The 17,799-nt window shown below is 40.2% G+C and overlaps 1 protein-coding gene across 1 annotated transcript; it reads left to right on the forward strand.

Annotated features, from left to right (window-relative positions):
- The first annotated feature begins 1,620 nt into the window (after positions 1 to 1,620).
- nop14 (NOP14 nucleolar protein homolog (yeast)) lies at positions 1,621 to 17,002 on the forward strand. The gene is made up of 19 exons (XM_063480624.2): positions 1,621 to 1,774; positions 2,151 to 2,333; positions 2,961 to 3,095; positions 4,419 to 4,560; positions 4,861 to 5,003; positions 5,120 to 5,248; positions 5,363 to 5,485; positions 6,123 to 6,254; positions 6,353 to 6,683; positions 6,809 to 6,939; positions 7,025 to 7,110; positions 7,190 to 7,325; positions 8,579 to 8,680; positions 11,082 to 11,235; positions 11,313 to 11,472; positions 15,615 to 15,762; positions 15,880 to 15,998; positions 16,123 to 16,278; positions 16,364 to 17,002. The coding sequence occupies exons 2-19, from the start codon at positions 2,151 to 2,153 to the stop codon at positions 16,455 to 16,457; spliced, it is 2,604 nt and encodes an 867-aa protein (XP_063336694.1). The 5' UTR covers positions 1,621 to 1,774; the 3' UTR covers positions 16,458 to 17,002.
- Positions 17,003 to 17,799: the final 797 nt, after the last annotated feature.

Genomic DNA, 17,799 nt, shown 5'->3' on the forward strand with positions numbered 1-17,799 from the left:
CTGCAGTGAAGCTAATGATGTCAGTTTAGCCATGGGAACCTCAAATTGATTTCCAGTCTAATCACCACTCCATGGGAAACAGTGTGTAGGGGGGTTGTGCTTTTCTCGAAAATGTTTAGATTTGTGACGAATCAGTCTACTTCCTGTTTTCAGGTTAGATGAAGAGTTTCACACTTTCACTGTTAAAAACATCCCAACCTTGGGTGCCTCTGGGATTAATTGAGCTGATGATCTGATGGGACATTCTTCCTGGATTCATACAGAAATTATTACTTTGAGATGATGACTGTGAAACAGCCAGGGCTTTCATAGTCTCCACTCTCCTTTCTATCCTTATAGGATCATGTAAATTTTAATAACTCAGACAAATCATGGTCGCATCTCCTCGTCTTAATTCCTTATGGTCGCCCCATGTCCTTAAAACCCCCTTAGGCCTGATCATTCTCTCGCTTTTCTTCTGTGAACTGTTCATCCTCTGTTCTGTCACTAGCCTTTCAGACTCTAATTAGAGAACCTCATACACGTCTCTACCTGCTACATCTCCACCAGCAGCAGCATTTTGACTCTCACTGCTACAATTTTGCAACTCCCTCCTGCTATGTAGTTTAGCAGATTAGTCAACACACAAAATAATTTACTGCTCAAACTCTGTACTTCAGTGAATTATGTTCAGTTGTTTCTGCTTTTAATTTTGGAGATCATAGCTATCACAGAACATTAATAATATACAACTTTCTGCAGATAGTAAACATTGATCATATGAAAAGGAAAACCCCCAAATTGCAGGACACTGCATTGACCTTCAAAATGCAGTTCCAGTTTTTATTTAAGGGGGTCAAAACATTGGGTGTAAATTGGACACAGTGGGGTGTACTTCCTTATAATAAAATTGTTGTGCAGACACAAGGTCAGCTTGTTTGTTCCTAGAAGTTATTTCATTCCATTCACTTGTTCTGATTGGCTTGTTGGGGTCAAAATGAGCTGTCCCATTTTATTGGCACTGGAAGAGAAAAACAGACAAAAAAAAAAAAACCCCAATGAATTAATTCAGTCTGGGGCCTTTCTGTGTGGGGTTTGCATGTTTCTTTGTGTCTGTTTTGTCTGGGTACTCTGGCTTCCTCCCACAGTCTGTGTGGCATCAGGTTAATGAGTGATTCTAAATTGTTGGCTGTAGGTGTGTATGAATGGTTGTCTGTCTCTCTATGATCTGTAGCATACTGGCACATCTCACCCCATTGCCGTGACCCTGAACTGGATAACCAGAACAAATTGGATGGATGAATGGATGGATAGATGGATAAATAAAAAATGATATGCTTGAAAACGCTGCTACAAAAAGTATTTCACAGATTTTGGCTGCTTCTATTATACTGGAATGTTTAGTATTAGTAATATTAGCCTTCCTAAGCTACTATATTGGGCTTTCTTTCAATTTCTTTTAATTTTTCATCCATCTGTATAAACACAGTTTGAATTTGCTACGATAACTGCAGGAAGCTTCGTCTCTACTTCTTGATTTTGAAGGGTGAACTTCCATCTTTAAACTCTAGAGGCGCTGTAGGAGCTTTTCCACCGGAAGTACCTCGTGTCTGCTCTATTGTGGTGAACTTTCACCTTAGGCTGTGCACGCTGGAAGAAATGGAAACTCAGTGAAGCAACGTGGGCAGGGATATATTAAACAATTATTTATTGAATTTAGTGTCGCTAAAGCGTTTCCCCCTCATCTTTTGTTCCGCCTGGATTTAATAATCCGACGCGTCAACGCGGCTAAAAGGTGAGCACCTCCTGTCTGTGAAAATGTGAGTTTGTTTACAAGCTGCTGACGGTTCACAGTGAAGCTAGCTGTCCTGAAAGTAGCCTAATATTTTTTCTTGTGGATTTAACATTGTATGCCATTTCATTTGGCATTTTTATCTAACAAGTGTGTCTGTTTTGTAAACCTGAATGCTTTAAAAGCTAATTTTTAAGCTAGCATTAGCCCAGTATAACGATAACAAAAAAATGTATCCTGTAGAAGTCGCAGGAAAAAAGCGAGACTCCCAGGAAGTAAATAAATATATTTAATTATCATAGGATCTGATATTTAAGCTGTAAACAACCAGAGGAGGGGAAGAGACAGTAATGTTAACTCATCCATTGCTTTGTTACAGATGGGGAAGGCGCCGAAGAAGAGGAGCCTTGCTGACAAGGTGCGAAAGACCAAAACCTCCTCTGAGATCAAAAACAACCCGTTTGAGGTGAAAATCAACAGAAAGAAATTTGATGTGCTCGGGAGAAAAAGCAAGCATGATGTGGGTCTGCCCGGTGTATCTCGATCCAAAGCCGTCAATAAGGTAAGAGACAGCCCGTATTATGTTTTAATGAACTCACCTGACCTTGTGTTCAGGTGTGAGCTCACTTTAGAGGGATTTGCTGATGCTCAGTACTGTTTTATTAAATTGTATTCATATTTTTGGAAAGACTAGTTACACTGCATTGCGCGACCGTCAGTGCTGAAAACTATTTATCTAGATTCCCGTTTTCAAGTCCTAAACGGAAGACTTCCTGCTAACTTGGCCTTTAACTTGACAGTTAAAGGCTTTTCTTACCGGTTTTGTAAATATGAGCTCTGCTGCTTTTGCCAAAATCTCCAAAGATCCAGAGAACTGGAGCCACAAACTTTTCTGTTCTGGCAGCCTTTGCTCACAGCTCGCTGTGCATTTAACACTATCTGTGCTGTGAAGCCTGGTGCTCACACAGTCATGCTGGGAGAGGGACTTTCTGCAGGAGTCACTGAGAGGGTTGTAAGAACAGAGAGAGCCGTGAACCGGTCTAAATACAAGCAGAAGTGCCAAGAAAAGTAAAATCTTCATCATTTGTTGTTTCTAATTTGTGTGATTATTATTATTTTTTGTTTTTTAAATTGATAGGGTTTAGGCAGCTTGTAATTAATAAGCAGTTCTTTTTTTTTTAATTTATAGAGAAAAGAGACCCTGCTGAAGGAATACAAACAGAAGAACAGATGCAGCAAATTTATTGACAGACGTTTTGGAGAGTATGACACCAAGATGGCACCCGAAGACAAAATTCTCCAGAGGTTCACGATGGAGAGACAGGTCAGTGATGCGATGTGTTTATTGCTACCTGAAAGGACACATTGATCATCAGGTTATGAAATAAAGAATAGATAAAATAAGCCAAGCATTTAGTGATTAACATGATTTCTTTCTTTTTTTTGTGTGTTACTTTCGTCATTGTGGATATAGCATCAGTCATTTACTTAATCAGTGTGTACATCATCCATAACTCATTAGATTTGGTATAAACCAGTCATGATGTGATTCAAGTCCAGACTTGAGAAGTTTAACAAAAAAATTGCATTTAACTTTTTGTGAATTTCAGACATTTTTTTTTCTTTTTTCCAATTAAAAAAAAAGTCTCGTCACTTCCTTTTTATGGCCTGAAATGTTGATTCTAGACCTCTCAGTGAAAGAAACGCCTTGAATATACAATCTGACAAGGACACAAACAGCTGGAGACATGACAGCTGAGAAGTTGTTTCTATCAAACTTATTTTGAAGGTTGGCGCATGCGTAGATGATGCATTGTAACGTAAAGCTCAGGTTTGAGGACCCATTCACTGTGATGATGAAATTTACATAACTCCCTAGTAGACTCAAAAATGAGAGAAGTAGAGTCGAGGCTTAAGTGACCAAAAATCTGGTGCATTCTTAAAAAGAAGAAGTACACTGGCCAGCTCTGAACTGGTCAGACGACCACAGAAGAAGAGTAAAATAGAGGATCATTGAATTCTTTGATGCAGGAAAAACGGTTCATACCATCTAGTCAAGCCAAGAACACTCATTTCTGCTTCCAGTGTTATGCTGCAAAATCAGTGCTGTGCCTCAAAGTGTGGATTAATAATAACTCAAAAGAAACATCCGAAACATCCCAAGACTGTCTGAAGGGAAAGATTTTGATTATGGTCACATAGCCTACTGATTTCATGCCATCTGTGTGTGCCGTTTACTTACTAAAGAGAAAACTGGATACAGAAAGACCCACAATTGCGCAGCATCTGAAGGTGGCTTCAGTAAAGGCCTGATAGATCCATTTTTAGTTTTTCTAATTCCTTTAGAGCCTGTATAAACTAAATGCCTTAAATTTCTTTAAAAAAAGGTGAATTGAACCAGTTGAATTAGAACTGGAAGTTTATTCTTCATTGCAGCCTTGACTGGCTCACTTCTAATCTATCACAATATAATAATGACCATGTTTAAATACTTGTTGACCTAACTGGTCATGTTAATACTAGACTGACAGGCAAAGATTTGTCACTTCTTTTGTCCAAGCTGCATAATGAAAAAAGTGAAAATAAACTGGCTTGTGCACAGATGTAATAAACCTACACCTTCTGTTACTTTGTATTTTATTATTAGCGCGTCCATGAGAAGAAGGATGTGTACAACCTGAATGAGGAGGAAGAGCTGACTCATTATGGCCAGTCTTTGGCTGAAATGGAGAAATTCAATGATGTTGTGAATAGCGATGATGAATCAGAAGAAAAAGGTCTATTGTCTGGTGAGTCTGAGTGCCAAATGAATGGATTTTTTCCACATGTACATGGTTCTTATATTTCTGTTGTACCTTGAATCCATTTTCATTTAAATACTTGGATATTTTAATAGTCACTGTTTGTTATCCTCCAGATAAGCTCACAGTGATATGGGGGGAATTTATTTTAATTAATTTTCCTGCATATTCCCAAACATGTTGCCCATCTTTTCTCATTCCCAGCCCACAGCTTGGAGTGAACACGAGTGTTATTATAGATGACAGAGCTGGCATTTATTAGTGACATTATTTTTCTTTCACACCTAGCTGAGCTCACTGCGTCCCACTTCGGAGGAGGAGGTGGTCTCCTCAGGAAGAAGGCATCGGGGGAGGAGGAGGAGGGAGGCCAGAGGGCGAAATCCAGGCAGGAGCTCATTGAAGAGCTCATCCAGAAGTCCAAGCAGGAGAAGGTAAGGCTTTGGTCCTGCTGATGGATTTTGGCCCATGCTGGCTTTGCCTGTCATATTGTTGCAGATTACAGACTTTGATAAACTGGTAAGGGCTGATGTCTGGGGCTTGTTTTCAGAGGGAGCGCCAGGTGCAGAGAGAGGAGGCCCAGGAGCTGACCGAGAAGCTGGATCAAGACTGGAAGAACATACAGTCTCTGATGGTGAAAAAGACGCCCAAAGCTGACAAACAGGAGGAGAAACCCAAAGTAGGAATACACAAATGAGTCTGCAAAAAGACCAGTCCACCCAGATGTGTGTGTGTGTGTGTTTTTTTGTTTTTTTGTAATAAATACCTTTTGCTTCATGTTTGCGTTTTCAAGCTGGAGGAATATGACATGATGGTCAGAGAGCTCGGCTTTGAGATGAAGGCTCAGCCCTCAGAGAAGATGAAAACTCCAGAGGAGCTAGCCAAGGAAGAGAGAGAGAAGCTGCAGAAACTCGAGGTACATTTGCTCTGTGGAAATTTGCCTTGTTGTCTGCAGCTGTCAAGCACTTTGATGTTAATCGCCTGATCTTTCTTTGTTTTTTTTTTTCCTTTTTAATAGAAATCAGGTTTTATTCTCAGTCTTTAAAAAGAGAAAATACCTCTTGATAGACACATCATTTTAATGCAAAGACATCACTGTCCCGATAAATTGAGCTCTCAGCTAACAGGAGCCACGTAGAAAAGACACTGGAAAGCCACATTGTAGCCTTATACGATGCAGCTCTTACATTTTGACAGGAGAAGTAGCTTCTTGCTCTTATGACAGTCACGTCAAAGGCAGTATTCAAATCCGGTTTAACCTTGTGAGATCTAAGTACGTGTAATCCTTAACTCCTTCCCTATCCTATCAGAATCTGTGATTAGTTTTTCTCCTTTCAAAAGTCTTCCCCTAAGTTTGGGAATCATGGGACAATGTAACTAACAGAAACCAATAACTGTACAGGTTTTCCAAAAAAAGCAGCTGTGCTGTTCTCCAGATTGCAGGGTTTTGAGTTACAGTCACCTGAGATCGCCTTGAGATTTTACTTTAATGGTGAATTTATTTAGAGAAGTAATTGGTAACGACCAGTTGCCATCATCTGATCTTTCTACAGGCTGACTGTCTTAGGAGGATGATGGGAGAGGAAGTCGTGGAAGGTGCACAAAGTCAGATTCACTTCTCTGCTGATGACCTCAATGACGGCTTCATTCTGGATAAGCATGACAAGAAGACTCTGGCTTATCAGGTGTGAGACGACACAATGCAGAACCGTTTTGTTACTTCGGGTTATTCCTCCTAGTATGACTGTTGATTTTTATCTTAATGTTTTATTCCTGTCCATAGGATGGAAAATGGAACATGGGGGAGGAGGAAGGAGAAGAAGAAGATGAGGCTGAAGATGAAGATGAAGAAGAAGGAGAGGGCGAGAGCGGTGAGGAACAGGAATCGGATGCAGAGGAGGATGAACTTGAGGAAGAAGAAGAAGAAGAGGAGGAGGAAGAAGAGGAGGAGGGAAGTGGTGAAGATGATGGCCACTCAGACCTCGAGTCTGAGCAAGAAAGCGAAAATGAGGAGGAGGAAGAGGCCAGCCCCAAGCCGAAGAAGACTCTCAGCAAAGAGGAAGTGAAGGCCCAGCAGGAGGCAGCCAAAGCAGAGCTCCCATACACATTTGCTGGTACCAGAATTTATTACTCATTAAAATAAAAAAAAAAGGGCAGATTAGTGTCATTTTTAGTTATAGTTAGTTCTTTCCCTTACAAAATATCCAATACTGTATTGTTCTTCTTCTTCCTCTCACAGCCCCTGAGAGCTTCAACGATCTGAAGGATATGCTACGTGGTCACACCTCTGACAACCAGCGCCTCATTGTGGCCAGAACTCAAAAGAGCAACCACCCCAGTTTGGCTGTAGGCAATAAGCTCAAACTGCAGGTACAGTTACAGAGTTGGATGCACATGTGTGATGAGTCGGCAGCTTTCACCATTATGTGAACTCACAGAGCTCTCTCTGTTCCAGAAACTTTTTGGCTTTCTGTTGGAGTACATCGGAGAGCTGGCCACTAGGAGTCCACCTGAACTTAGCACCGTTGATAAGCTCATACCGTGAGTTCAGAAAGAGGCTTCAAAATATTTAGTCCTTGAAATAAAGACATTTCTTTACCTTTTGCAAATCTCTCTGCAGCGAGGTGTATGCTCTGTGCCAGATGTTTCCAGATGCAGCCTGTAAGGCTATGCAGAGCATCCTCGGAGATGCCGCTCATAACATGGAAGAGACGCTTGAGGTCAAAGGTCACGCAGCTTTCCCTACACTAGACATGGTATGAATTACTTACTTTGATTGTGGTAAATGTTTGATGTTCACCGCGGTGTTTACAGATTTTGGAGTCTTTAAATGTCAGCTGATTCAGGGACTGACTGATTCGTAGGCCTGCGCCATTCTCGCTTCAGGTAGAATCAATGCTTGAATCAATGTTAAGACCTTCCAGCGTTATATAGAGAAAACTAGTGATTCCCCTTTAAGCAAGCGTGTGGTGGATAGAGCTCTTTACAGTTTGATTTCATCTCAGCTGATTTTGATCAGTGTTTGTAGATGGCGAACATCACAGGAGGACCGTGACCTCTTAACACACTACACACAACTTTTAACTCAGCTGCATTGTGTGTGTGAGTGAGTAATACTGCCATGTTAGTCATGAGAGGCTGATTGAAAGTACTGGTTCTAAAATGTATATATTTCTAAAGAGCAGGTAGATTCTCTCTATATAAATCTACATTTAGTGTCCTGCTGTTAACTTATTATCATTGTCTCTGAATGATGCATTGAGCAGTGGCCTATTTCCTGTTGTGGGGATCATTGTGTGTCAGGCTATGATGATGAGTAGGCCGCAGTGGTTGCACTGAAACAAAGTTTAGCCTGGTTTAAATAGTTTCTTTAGTAGTTTGATTTAGTTTTGGATCATCATCTTTAAGCTGGAGAGGTATGTTTCTTTTCTTTTCTAGTGAAAGTCTTTTCTTAGTTTGATTTTTCATCAGTTTGGCCAGCCAATCTGCACTGTAAATACGGCTCACTAACCCACTGCTGTGATTAAAAGGGGAATAAAATGAGAGTTGACTGTCGATCTGTTTAAAGGCCTGTTATTTGTGCCGCCGTCGCTCAGTCATCCCTCACAGTGAAAGCCAGCATGGCTTGCTGCGAATCATTCACTCTGTTGCCCTGAGCCTGGGGTAAGAACTGAAGAAGAGCTGGATGAGCTTACTTTTTATCAGATCCTCTCTTTGCTCATCTGATTCTGGCAGCTCAACAATCAGACACTGTTCAAACTGATATTAGTCAAAATGTAACTAGGACTGTGTAGAAGTGCAACTGTTTTCTTAAAAGAGTTAATAGACGTGTAACGTTTGATGTGTTATGTTCAGTTAAATATAGGATTTAAGTGAATGCTTTCACTTATTTCTTGGACTTTGTCCCAGATGTTTTTAAAGTAGGATTATTAAAATGAATTCTCTAATGTAAAAACACTTGTTATTGTATATGTTGCACCTTCATTTGTATATTTCCTTCTGTTTTAAGCTCATCTACCTTAAGGTGACAGCCCTGCTGTTTCCTACCTCAGACTTCAGGCACCCAGTTACAACTCCAGCGCTGCTTTTCATCAGCCAGGCTCTCACCAAGGTACACACAGACATTTTAATATTTTTACATATCTTTTAATATCTGTGTTGTTTGAGCAGTTTGGGATCTTATCGAGTGTTGAACTTGCCTGGCTGCTACCCTGTGTGTGTGTGTGTGTGTGTGTGTGTGTGCGCGCGTGTGTTTGTGTCATTAATTACTTTTCTGTGTGGAACTTCCGAAAACAGTTGCTGTTAAATGTCAGGAGGCCATCACATTGAATCCTGGTAGTCCTTTCTATGTTACCAACAGACATACACGAACACACGTGCACATATTTTGTCCTTTCCATACACACACGAATGCTTACCCACACACATCACATGAGGCTTATCCTGAAATGGCCCCTGACCTCCTAACTGTACATCAAAATTGTTTCTGGGTTCCACTCTTCCTCACTGTCATTATCATCAAGTTGACTGCCCTCAGTGAGTGCATGGTCCTCACAGGGATAGGAAACATGCAAACACGTGTATGCTTATATTCTGACTCACCATTCTAGCTTGATATTCTATACTATACTTACCTGACCTGTCAAATTTAAAAATCTATATGATTGTGGGTTTGTATAAAATATTTGTATATGTGATTTAGATATTTCATTTTATTTCTGTAAACTTTCATCAAGACATGTCTTCTCATGTAGGAGGAAATAGGCAACACATACACATGCATACAATCTTTATAGTATGACGATTACCCTTAGAAAAGTGGTCCAAAGGCATAATGTTGCATGTTGATATTTTAATTCAAACATGGTATTAATCTCATGCAGATTTGGTTGTTTTAAAACATATCCAATTTGTCCTTCTTCTTTTTTTTTTTCTTTTTTCTTTTTTTTTAAATTATGCAGTTTAATGTCTGTTTGCATTCTGAAATGAAAGCATAGTACAATTAAGTAATTGGAGTTAAAAAAGAAACCAGGGAATTAATTTATAGACCAAAATGTTTTCTACATTTTTGGATCATCAAAGTCACCTTTGGCAGATATAATAGCTGAACCCACATGTGGCTTTCTTTCTAAAATAGAAATCAAATGTTCTTCCCATAGCTGTTGCAGAAGTTCCTATAAATGTGTAGCACTTGTAGGTTGCTTTGCTTTCACTCTTCTGTCCAGTACATCCCAAACCAGCTCGAAGGAGTTTAAGTCTAGAGAGTGTGCTGGCCACTCTGTTTACCATTTTGTTCTTTTTCCTGAGGTAGTTCTGGCATAGCTTAGACTTATGTTTTGGGTCATTATCTTGCTGTAGGATGAACCCCTGACCAACTAGGAGCATACCAGAGGGTACAGCATGGCGCTGCAGAATGCTGTGGTAGCCTTTCGGTCCATAATACCTTTTTCCAGTCTTCAGTAGTCAAATGGCTGTGTTTCATGGCCCAGGCAAGCCTCTTTTGTCTTGTCCTGTCAAACCTGCAGCTCTAAGTCTTCTCTTCACAGTTGAAATTGAGACTTGCTTACTACGACCACTATGAAGCTGTAGCCTACAGCACAAGATAACAGAGTCAGTTTGGAAAAGAAGGATCACCACCTGAAAAACTTATTTTTAATTTCACTTAGGCTTAAGCAAATAAGAAAATGTTTAAACTACAATTCTAAACAGGTAAAAATCAGAAGTTAAATCAAAATAATATTTAGAATAGACCTGTTCAAAATGCCAAATATACACTAGATGACAATCTCTCTTTTCATTGTTCTTGCTAGAATTGTGCCAAATAGACATTAAGCCTCGGTTGCAAATTAACCAAATGCATATATATCTGAATTAATTTAGGATAGCGTTAGTAAACGTTTCCAAAGATCATGAAATGATGAGGGACAAAGTCAATGCTCCTTGTTATGTGAAAATTCTGTAAGTTATTTGAAACAAATATGTGTTTGAGTTTGACAAACGCAGCGAAAATCTTCTGAATTCTTAGTGTTCCCCTGTGTGTTGACACAGACCGTGTGTCCCTACTGCGGTCCTGTTCTCAGCGTGATTAGTCGTTTGAGCTCATCAAGATGCTGAAGTGTTATATATCGAGTTTCCTGGGATTGAAGCTCCAATCTTGCCTGTTGCAAAATTTCAGGTTTGCTCTTATTGATTTTAATAGCCACGGCTTTTTTTGGTTTTTGTATTGCGACATTTGGTCACGACACCAAAGGTTCCCTCGCCAAGGAACGCTTCTACCTTGTAGTGCTTTCCCAAAATGCTCCCAAGGATTTGTTGGCTGACATTTTGTAGTGTTCTTGCTGAGCAAATTCAACAGAGTTTTTCTCTTTGAATTCAGTCTTTCAACCTTACATAAAAGACCTTTTTACAACCTGTTTGCTCATTCATTGTTTTCTTTCCAGATCTGTCTCTCAGTGTATACTACAGTAATCCTGAATCTTGTGTGCTTGTGTCTGTGTCTTGTAATTTTTCAGTGCCCAGTGAGATCATTACAGGACCTAACATCAGGTTTAGTTCTGTGCTCTCTGGGAGTGGAGTATGTCTCTTTTTCAAAGCGCTTCCTGCCTGAGCTCATCAACTTCCTGGTTGGGACGCTACACCTGGCAGTGCAGGACAAGGCATCTTTGGGTATGACACTTTTATACGGCAGGTACGCTTTGTTAAGGTGTGAAACTGATCTGACATACTCTGACATTGTGTTGCAGGTTACATTGTGGTGCCACCCTTCAGAGCATCAGGAAAATACAGCGATCTTTTAGTGCTGTCATCGTCAGAGTCCTGCAGGAGCTGGAGCAAAAAAAGCCTCCCACTCTCTGCTACTCAGCAGCTGGACCTCAAAAACGACCCTGATAGAGATAACCACAGGTAAAACATGACCCTGCTTGTTCAGTCAAGTTTAGTTCAATGCTTCTTTAATTCTTAAACAAGCACTGGGCATTATTAAAATGGTCCAATACAAATAATCGCTGTGGCTGTTCTATGTAGATTAAAAAAATATCTGTATTCTAAAATTGTGAAAATTAAGTGTTATAGCAGCCAAAAAATGAACAGCAGCTTAGCTTAATAACATAAATACAATATAGATACTGTACAGTAGAGTTAGCTGTAAAGTAGTGAGGTGAAGAAAGGTTTTCCAAAAATCAAAGCAAACAAACAAGAAACCCTCCACAAACAGATGAAACCAGTGTAACTTTGGACATAAATCAAGATGAAATATCTCGGTTGGTTTTGAAGGGTTAGTGAAGTTAGTTGAATTATAACACTGGCAACGTCTTTTAGAAGAGTTGGGGGTAAGTTGTTCTTAATGAAAGTGCTGATTTAGGGTCATTCAGTGAGACCGTTGCTGTAATTTGGCAATGAGAAGACAAAACTGCAGCCAATAGACCGTATTAGCCTTTTCCATTAGCCGATGTGCCATGCTGCATGTGAATAATCCTAATAAAGACCTTTAGAGGGGAAGAGTGATGAGCAGAATTACGTTTGATCATCACCTGTTGCCAGCGGAGTTGTTCAGCTGTTTTTCATCTGAGACTCCAACCACAAAACCTCCTGGTAAGAACATGGAGGATGGATGCAGGCACGCGGTTTATGCCAAAATTAGAAAATTTCTTTGTTAGAGTAGCCGAATAAAACAACAACAACAACAAATCTGTAAATCTAAGAGTGCCATTGTTGACTATTGAAAGTGTAGTATGTATGATAACCATGTAATAACAGAGATTAACACGTTCCTGGAGACAGTTATAGGCACAGTGGGAGGACAGAGAGGGAGTGTGAGAAAATCCTTTGTCTTCTCCTTCACACTGTTCATGATCAGTTTGGATCACCAAAAAGGAAATAAGTAGATTGAAAAAGAACGGAGCCACATTAAAAAAAACAAAGTTCATTTGTTGTTTTTTTTTGTCTTTTTTTCCTGTAAGGACAAAACTGAAGCACACAAGCGTGCATTCATACGCATCTTCTCTGTAACTGGCTGCATGTTCCACAGTGCTAATGCAATTACTGTGTGATAAACATGCTCATTATTATTACAGCCACCGCTGTTTGAATCTGATAAACCTAAAATAGGCCTTCATACTTGGTTTACCTGCATACGCTGAGTGGTTCAGAGCTGATTTATCCACTTGTGTGAATTTGGGTGAGTCGCCAGCACGGTTTCACACAGCAGCTGGTGTGTGGGCACAAAGCTAAGCTTGTAAACAGGCTTCAGCAGATCATGATTGTGCACAGTTTGTCAGAACATACATTTTTATTCATGCTCAACTAAAATGAATACTTATTAATGTATTGTAATGAGTGGTAATTATCGATAACATTTCATTAAACATGCAGACAGATAAATACAGCAGTCACTGGTTGTATTTATGGGGGAAAAATTTAAAAGAGCCTCCAAAATATGGAGGCCAAGTCAACACCTTGAACTCTATAATGTCCTTCAAACCAGCCCTGAACCATTTCTGCAGTGGGCCTGCGATTGTTCTCAGTGTCATCAGGGAATGCTGTTGCCATAAAGAGGTGTAAATGTGAGGGGTATGGGTGAGAATAACATCCAGATGATGCTGAAGCCAGGGTTTCTATTTCCACTCCCCTTCTTCCCACTGCTGTCTTTTCCCATAAAAATGACACATTCACAAAGATGTCCACGTGATCTAAAAGAAGACCTTGCTCCATGTTCCACCTCTAACGTGCCACTTGTAGGCACTCTTTATTGAGGTTAGGGGCCATCGTGGGCACGCTGAATGGTCGGTGGCTACTTAGTTTAGACTGAATTGGTGTTTCTTCACATTTCTGTTATAGCCTTGAGTGTGATTACTGCATACTGAGCCATTTGTCTAGTATTTACAATGTGACCCTTAATGTTTCATCTTTTTTTTTTTTACTGCTTTCAACACATTGACTTCAAAACTGGACTGTTCATTGGCTGCTTGACGGATACCATTGCAGTGAGATAATCAGTGTTATCCACCTTAGCTTTAATTTCATGGCTGATATATGTATTATTCCAATTTATTCCTCAGTCAGTTTTGAGCCGCTAATCATTTTGCTGTACAATTTACAAAGGGCAGGTCGTGTTTTCCAGTATTTGTGTTCCTAATAACTCAGAATGAGTCTTGATCAAATAGTACTCAGTGAGTCATCTTTAAATGCTGTGCCCTGGGGTCTGATCCAGTCCAGTTCCCCCACAGTGTTATATACACCACTGCATGAGAGTCCCTCTGCTCAGTTTCATAGTCTAATTTCTGCATTCCTTGAGGCCGTACAGTGACACATGCACACAAGCAGCTGTGTGTGAAGAGGCTAGTGGATGTGGTAATTACTGCTGGGTGATAAGCAGGCGAGGATAGTGAGTGTACACTGAAGGCTAAAGGGTGTCTAAAATGTGTAAAGATGGAGGCGTGCAGTGTCACACAGAAAATTGAGCTAATGCTTTTAGAGAGGTCAATGACTCCCTGAAGTCTGGAACCCGTGGACGTCACCAAATGCTGCATTTCCTCCTTGAGATGGTCTGGAAGACGATTACCGTAGCTGTCTTCAGCTTCTTGTTTGTGGGTCTTTCTGCATCCAGTTTTGTATTTAATAACTAAACTGCCCTTTACACTTCAGAGTTCATGCTGCTGCTTCTATCAGCAGTTGCGTCATCAATAAACACAAGTGTCCCAGTTCCAAAAGCAGCCGTATATCCTACAACCCGGCCTCCACCATGTTTGTAATATGTAGTTCTGAGAGAATGAGGATTTTGATTGATCACTGACTTTTAATGTAGATCCACATGTCATTATTTCAATTAACACGTAAAATATCCGTGAAACACTAACTGGATAGGTTCATGCTTCTGATTGTGAGCCTTGGCTTTTGTAGTTCTGAGTGACATTTATAGACAGCAGGCAACAGTTACCGTATGTTTCGGACCATAAGGCGCATTAAGCGAAACAAAACAGTCAGATAAGTCAAACTTTACTCAACTCATTCTTGTTGCTTCCTCCACTTCCGTGCCATTGATTCATTAATGCTGAATTCTCTTGCAGCTGCTCTATTCCCATGTTGTTGCAGTATATTAATGACTAACCTTCTATTGTGGATGGATTATCTCAGTTGTTCTCCTGACTGAAGTTTGGTCCGTTTACACCATCCTGCCATGCGATTGCATTTGTCCCTAACCATCAGGAACCCTCACGTTAACTTTTATCGAGTGGAAAAAAGTTAGCATTCATCCTCCTGCGTCACTGTGCTTATGTTATGCTAACATAGCTGTGTCGCTAGCGATCACGTAGCACATCATTATTTACCAGCTAGTTCAACTTCAGTAACCCTACAAACGTCACTGCTGTTTAGTTTTCTGCCTTCATTTAAACTTAATAAATTCTGTTTTCATGGATGCCTGGATGTTAAACATAATTGTTGCACCTGGTAAACGCTGATTTTTTTTTATTAAAGATGAAAGAATTTAGACAGTTTTTAACTGTCAGTGATGCCACAGTGTTCGTTTGACTTTGGGACCTGAAGCGGACGGAGTTTAGGACCCAGATTACTCCGCGAGGCTCCTGACTACGGTAGCCGTAATGCTCAGACAATCCATCAAGCGGTGCGGCTTCATAGCTTACCAAAGTCGTACTAAAACATTTTTTTTTTTTTTTTTGGACAGATTTTTAAGTGCCGTGTACCACATAAAATTGGTTCGATGTCCGTGAGCACAACCAGAATTCATACATAAAGCACGCCGGATTATAAGGCGCACTGTCGATTTTTGAGAAAATTTAAGGATTTTAAGTGTGACTTATAGTCCGGAAAATACGGTACTTGTAAAATCAAATGTTGCGATCTGCACGTGCAGCAGTGTTTGTAAGCAACTTTTAAAACCAACCCCAGAAGTAGACTGGGCCGAGATTGCAGAAAGGAAGTCATATGTGTGAAGTGAGAACTGAGCTTCAGGACCTGAGGTATATAGAGGCAAATTAACATGAGAAAAGTTATAAAACTGAAATGTTCATAATTGTGTTTTTTCACAGGTTAACGTGTTTGTCTACTTGCCTCGACCTGGTGAAGAGGTGCTGCTTGCTCTACAAAGACCTCCCCTCCTTCACACACATCTTTCAGCCAGTCAGAACGCTTCTTTCAAAACATCTTTCCCCCCAAACATTACCAGAGCCATTACAGGTTAGTTACAGATTTGTGCTGATTTTTTGTTGTTTTGTTTCTTTTTGTTGTTTTTTTTTTATCTTAATTGGATGAATTTTCTGTGTTTAGTAACAGTGTTTGTCATTGTCATTGCAGGAGCTTAGCAGTGAGATTGTGGAGGCCATTAGCAGCACGCCTGTGACTCAGAGTCCGCTTGTTTTTGACAAGAGAAAGCCTATTCCTCTGAAGCTGCTCACGCCCAAGATTGTTGAAGTGTAAGCACCAAAATAAATTGCTCATCCAAATCGAGCAGTTCAGATTGTTCAGGTAGCCAAAGATTTACGATGGATGTCTCCCCTCTTTTTTAATATTTCGTGTGCCATTTTTGGTTATTATCAGGCTGGACTATGGAAAGAAGCGTGGCAGCACCAGAGAGGAGAGAGAGAAGGAACGACTAAAGCATAAATACAAGAGGGAGTTTAAGGGCGCTCTGAGAGAGATCAGGAAGGACTCACGCTTCCTGGCCAGAGAGAAGCTCAACGAGGTCATGAACAGGTGTGGATACAACTCCAGCATCCGTTCAGAAATGTTCATGCTTCTCTTAGTAGACGATTTAACTTTTACATATTCTGTGTTTCAGGGATGCAGAGAGAAAGAGAAAAGTGAAAGAGCTAATGGGCAGCCTGGCCACCCAGGAGGGAGAGTGGAAATCCCTGAAGAGGAAGAAGAAGTGAAATATTTAATCTCCACCAGTTCTCCCCATTGTCTGATCATTTTCAAATGGACCTCTCCAGTTCAGCTGTGGATCACATGTATAAGGTTGAAATATATGGAATATACAGCTGAGAGTTCTCTGTCATGATTGTTATCACATATTCCGATGTAGGCGTTTGATGTGACAATTGGATACTGCTGTTGGAAGTGTCAGTCCACAAAGAAACAAAGGAGTGAATATTTTGCTCGCATTTTCCCAAAGAACAGAAACCATCACAACGTTATGCTGTTGTATGTGCTGTTAACAGTGGCTATACTTTTCCAATAAAGAAGGTCAGGGTTAATCCCACTATGATAAAAATGTAAATAAATTTACAGCACATGGATCAAGCTGCATCCGTCTTCATTTTAAATGTTTAATGGTCTGTTGTATAAAACACCTGGAAACAGCTGTATGGTCTTCATATGAATGCAGTCCTGCACAAATTGAAAGGTTGTGGTCTTAGCAGGGTTATGGTAATAATTTAGCAGCCTTTATTCATAAAAAGTATTTTATTATATTACATAATTTCAATACCCTAATTAAATTTTTTTTTAAAAGAGTGACAAATGGAGGGTTTTATTTAAAGCAACAAACAATAGGAAACACTTATTTGAGACACTTGCTCTAGCTAGTGTTCATTAGAACCAAGAGGTGTGTTCTTGGTTTATTTGAAATTAAATATAACTGTTTTTGTTCACTGCAACATGGAAACACGAGGCCGTCAAATGTATCTTTACAAATACAGTCTGAGTGAAATGATTTGAGCGATTCTGAGAATCTTTTGACGATGTGGTTCTTGATGATCTCGGTGGTTTATCTCGCTGTGAGTGGATTTTAGAAATCAGGTCGCACGCATCACAGGACAGTTTAAACACTTTGAATTCAGACTGCAGCTGGGCAGTTGACACAATACCGAGAACCTGAACAGGAAGCAGGCATTCAGATGATGTGGGTTGGTACACAGATGTTGCATGTATGGTTTGATTGGTAGGAAGGCAGGAAATGTTGGTTAAAAGGGCTTCGGTGTGGTGTTTAGTGGAGATGAATTTTCTCTTTGAGTTATGTTGCTGCTACATGCAGACACGAACACAACAGCAAGATCTGCTCACGCCTTAGTCGATACAAAAGTTCATTCAGGACTCACATTAGCTTTGGAGCTGTCGTAGCCAGCGTAATATTTTGTTTGGATACATTTCTGCATTTCTCTTAAAAACATGCTCACCCAGTAAATCCTAACCATCTCCAGAAGTGTATTAATGCTGGTGTCCAGCAGTGTTCTAGTCTCTGTGCTTGCCCCCACCCTGCTGGTGCTTACCTTG

Source organism: Pelmatolapia mariae, linkage group LG7 (genome assembly GCF_036321145.2).
Source record: "Pelmatolapia mariae isolate MD_Pm_ZW linkage group LG7, Pm_UMD_F_2, whole genome shotgun sequence".
Taxonomy (NCBI): domain Eukaryota; kingdom Metazoa; phylum Chordata; class Actinopteri; order Cichliformes; family Cichlidae; genus Pelmatolapia; species Pelmatolapia mariae.